This window comes from Neltuma alba, unplaced genomic scaffold, assembly GCF_004799145.2.
Source record: "Neltuma alba isolate B1F8T4 unplaced genomic scaffold, ASM479914v2 tig00012497_pilon, whole genome shotgun sequence".
NCBI classification, from domain to species: Eukaryota; Viridiplantae; Streptophyta; class Magnoliopsida; order Fabales; family Fabaceae; genus Neltuma; species Neltuma alba.
Window position 1 is genome coordinate 64,558 of NW_021636966.1, and position 4,955 is coordinate 69,512.

Genomic DNA, 4,955 nt, shown 5'->3' on the forward strand with positions numbered 1-4,955 from the left:
CTCACGCAGAAGCAGAATTCAAATTCCAGAATGACAAAATCAAACCATAAAAATAATTAAAATGGCAGAGATTAATAGATTATCACCGTCACTTCCTCCAAGTTCGACTTTGCTGAGTGGCCGAGAGCAGAGAATGAGTTCAAAACTTCAAACGAAAATTGGCAGGCTGGACTTGGGAGAACTGAGATCGGCGAGCACTCAGCCACTCACTAACAATTTGGATCGGCGACGACAGGGCACCGATGGCGCGGGCAAGGCGAGGAGCTTCAGGCGCGGGCAAGGCGAGGAGCTTCAGGCACGGCGACGGCAGGGCACCGAGCAGCTTCAAGCGAGGCAGGGGACGATGGTCGACGACACACCGAGAGTGAGGGCACAGAACCGTGTGCGAGCTTCAGCAAGCTGGGAGATTCAGCGAGCTGGGAGCCTGGGACCGAGGACGGGGAAGTAAGCTGAGCACACGACGGTTGTGAGGGCGACGGAGGACGAGATCGAGATTGCCAGAGACCGAATGAGGAAGAAGGACTAAAGGAGACGGGCGCTGGGTCGAGACTCGAGCGAGGTTGCGATGCGAGACTGCGGGGATTCGAGCTGGTTTTGGAATCGCCGAACCAGTTTGCAAGTTTTTTTTTTTAATGAAACGACGTCGTTTTCGGGCTCTGGAGGGGGCAAAAAGGTGAACCGGATAAACCCCCTAAACCGGCGGTTTACCCGGTTTAACACCGGTTCTTACCGGCTCAACCAGTTTACCACCGGTTCAAACCCTGGCCGGTTTTTTCCTTAACCCAGACCGGACATTAGGCCGGTTCACCGGTTGAACCGGCCGGTCCTGTCCGATTTTTTTTTTCCATGGTTAAAAGTCTTTAAATAAAGAAAGAAACGACACTAATTTATAATATATTAGCTTCCTTAATTACTTTTCACAATTAATATATAGATGGTGATAGAAATTATGATTTACCAAACTATTTTATGATAACAAACAACGCTTGACTTTCATTTTGAAATTGATTTTTTTTGGGCCAAAATTTTGAAATTGATTTCACGTATTTTTTAAATGGTGATAATTAACATACTCTCAACATATATTTAACAAACGAATATTCTATATATGTTTTGCTACATGATTACATTCAACCTCTGTTATAACATTTAATTAATGATATATATATAAGTAGACATATTATATATTTCTTGACCAACACAAATATTTATTTGACCAAAAATTGAAATATAAACATACAATTGTTTAAGACCAAGAGAGGCACCGTTAAAAAGTGTTTTTTCACATCCACAAAAAAGCATCGCAGAAAAATCCAAACAAACAAAGAAAGAACATTTTATATATGGAAAATGCATCAATGCCAATTTATTATAAATAGAACAACTTTGAATAAGTACTTCCCACATTAAATATTTGATGCCAAAAAAGAATTAATAAGAATGAATATGAAAAATACAAAGCTTGGAGAAGCAATAGTATTTTATTATCTTGAAAATAAAGAAAAACCCAAAAAGTAGTTTTATGGTGCAGCCTAAATACAGAGCTCAGAAAACTTCCTAATAAAAAGAGCCTTACATAGTTACAATGGACTCAAGTCAAAAATAAAATGACTATTATCTCTTACTAAGAATATTTTTTAAAACATAAATATATCTTTAAATTAAAAAGAGAGTAGAGGTAGAATAAACAAAAAGAAAAATAACATGACTATTGTTGGTTATTGAGAATATATTTTTTTTATGCTTATATGTATTGTTCGATCATAAGCACAGATTTTTCAAATTAAACGGAAAAAGTAATATCTTCAATTTGTTCTCGGCAAAAAAAAAAAAAAAAAGGTAGAGTGAGCGAAAAGAAAAAATCACCCACAAGTGAAATTATTCGCTGTTGCATGATCCTAGTTTTGTTTTCAGCACACAAGTTAAAATAAACAGGCATTGATTTCATATAAATTGAGAAAAGGATATCAAATTTATGTGCATCAAGAGAGAAAAGCAAAAAAATTCAGTTTAAAAATTAAATGAAAAGATAAATATTTTTCATCGAATGTGTGAACACGGACTATTATTTCTAATACCCAGTGATTTAACGGGAATTTTGCAAATAATACTTACAGTTGGATAATACTGCTTATCATGAAGCAGTGGGTCCCCATGTGCAGCTTCTTCATCAATGAGCCTTTCAAATTCAGAGCAATTGCTTATGATTATTTCCTTCAGTAAAGGACAATAAGAAGCCAGGGAACAAGACAATAGCCATTTCACTTTGTTGCAACCATCAATATGAAGTTTTCTCAACTCTGGCAGGCTCGTGATGGTGGCATGCGAGAAGATACAAATTCTCAATTCAGGAGAACTCTGTATCCATAGCTCTTGTAACATGGGGAGAGAGCACCTGAGAGATAAATCTTGGAACACTTGTTCAAGACTATTCATTTCAAACAATCTTAAAGTGATCAAGTGTTGGAACACTTGTGTTTGAAGAATGTCCATATCATGGTTCTCGATGATGAATTTTTTCTCGTGACAGCATGATACCACAAAGTGCTTTATCTTAAAATTTATATCCTTATAACCCCACCTACAATTATCTAGCCAAAGGTGGTTTGCTCTAAGAATGTGATCTTTCATTGATGAATTCAAAGCAAAGACTCTAAAGCCTTGTATACGTAAAGCTCTTAATGCTTCAGCACAACTATCCAAATATTCTTGAAAAAGGTCACCCCGATATTGACAAATTAATTTGGAATCATAGATAACATACCTCTTCAAATTTGAAAGAGAAAGAAATTCTAGGATGACAGATTTTTCGTCCCAAAAGTATAATTCTTCAAGCTGCTCACATCTTCCAATTACTTCTAAAGGGCATTTCCAAATTTGACAACCAAATATATCCAAAAGTTTCAGCATTTTCATATCTACAATTCCAACAGGTAATTCATCAAATCGAGAACCACGTAAGCCAAGAATCTCCAATCCTTTAAGTTCACCCAAAAGAGATATGTCCCCCAATACTTTCCCTCTAAGGCATAAGGTCTGAAGATTTGTTAATGATACAATTGATTGTGGAATTGAATCACAAGTTTGATACAGCCTCCTCCCAATTCCCAATAAAATCCACATGTTATGAGTGCCAAGACTTTGAGTGATTCTATTGCTCCAATATCTTGAATGAACCCATGAGGTTGAAGTAGCAGAATCTCAAGTTTTGGACAAAGCAATTGTTTAGAGAGCTTGAAACCCACATTCAAATTCCACAATGACACTACCTTTGTATCTTCCAAACTTTGGTAGTTACCAATTAACATGTTTGAAATCATTTTGTTGTCCACTAAAATTGCTTGGCGTTGCTTCTTTGCAATCCACAAAGCTGCATCTCGAACTAAATCATGCATTTTCACATGCGCTTCCTTTTCTATACTCACCAACAAATAAGAATCCAACAAGATGTCTAGAGCATATAAAATCTCTCTCCTTGCATCCTCCATTGTGACAATAGACTCCTCTAGCTCAAGTGTCCTCTTGCCAAATCGAATTAAATCCTCTCTATGAATTTCATGATCTTCAGGGAACATAGAGCATAATAAGAAGAGGGACTCGGCTGTTGAACTTCACAAGCCTTCATAACTCAATTCTAAACATGCATTAACATTGGTCAAACCTTCTGCAACATTTAATGGCTGATCGCGTTCTAGTCTCTTAGTGCTGACTCCCATGCTCTAATAGGTTTTCTCTTTAAGGAGCTTCCAACTATTATTATTGCAATCGGTAGCTCCTTGCACTCATTAACAATTTTCCTTCCTATGTCATCAAACATATTTGAGGAATCATTGCGTAGATTTGCATGTTTCTTGAATAATTCCCAGGCCTCCTCCTTAGTTATCAAAGGCAGTTCAATAGTCTTACAACCCATAAAGCCACATACATTGCGAAGGCGAGTTGCTAACAAGATCTGACAACCTTCAACAAGTGGAATGCCAATATCTTCAAGCTTTAGATATTCCCACACATCATCCAAGATTATAAGAATCTTCTTATTTTTCAATCGATTTGACAGCCTTTGTGCTCTTGCCAATGGAGTTTGATCTGAAATTTTCAAATCTATTTGCTCTGCTATATCTTGCTGAACTTTTGTAACATTTAGAGGAGGTTTCGAAACAATGACCATGATGACCTTTTCAAAAATCTTCATCTTGTCCACTTCCTTGCCTACTTCTTTTGCCAAAGTGGTTTTACCTGAACCGCCCATACCACAGAGTCCGATCATCTTGTTCTTTTCGTCTTTAATTGCCTCCAAAAGATCCTTATAAGTAGATTCCCTTGACTGAAAATCCACAAAGTCTTTGGAAGAGAAGTGAGTGATGTCAGGAAGTTGGATTAGATGAGAAAAATGGTCTTTCTCAAAGTAGGACTCCTTTTTTAGCTCCATCATCCTCTTTGCGTTATTATCCATTTGTTTTGCTAAGGAATACTTGAGAGACACGTTGAAACAACTCTTTCCTTCCTTTTCAGCCTTTTGTTGCAACTCTTGCACATTCTCTAGAATTTTCTCCACGTCATTCAACCAGTTCTTCACAGGTAGCATTATTTCCTCACTATTTCGAGCAGCTTGTTCCATGCGCTCCTTCACTTCTTCGAGTCTTCTCTTCAGCACATGTTCAGCTTCCATAAGCTCTCCAATGAATTTCTTGAAGCAAAATAAATAGCGAGCACGATCTAGAATTGGACCCGCCTATTAGGATTATGGTTTTGATGATAACAAAGTTAGATTAAATTGGTTAAGTATGTTGATCTATCAGCTGATCGATCAAATGATTATCGATAAGCTGTCAGATAATTGTTCAGTATAAATCAGATTTATATTAACTGTTTTAATTGATGAGATGTTTGATAATTCATCAATCGATAAAATGATCGATAATCGCTAACGTAAAAGCAATAGAAGGTAATTGTCG

At 37.1% G+C, this 4,955-nt stretch overlaps 1 protein-coding gene across 1 annotated transcript; it reads right to left on the reverse strand.

Moving 5' to 3' along the window:
- Positions 1-3,691: 3,691 nt before the first annotated feature.
- On the reverse strand, positions 3,692-4,669 carry LOC114727604 (disease resistance protein RPS5-like). The gene has a single exon (XM_028914297.1). It carries the CDS (start codon positions 4,667-4,669, stop codon positions 3,692-3,694), a length of 978 nt encoding a protein of 325 aa, XP_028770130.1.
- Between the last annotated feature and the right edge of the window lie 286 nt (positions 4,670-4,955).

Excerpts from the sequence above, each read along its gene's own strand:
- LOC114727604 (XM_028914297.1), bottom strand. The coding sequence starts at position 4,669 with ATGGAAGCTGAACATGTGCTGAAGAGAAGACTCGAAGAAGTGAAGGAG.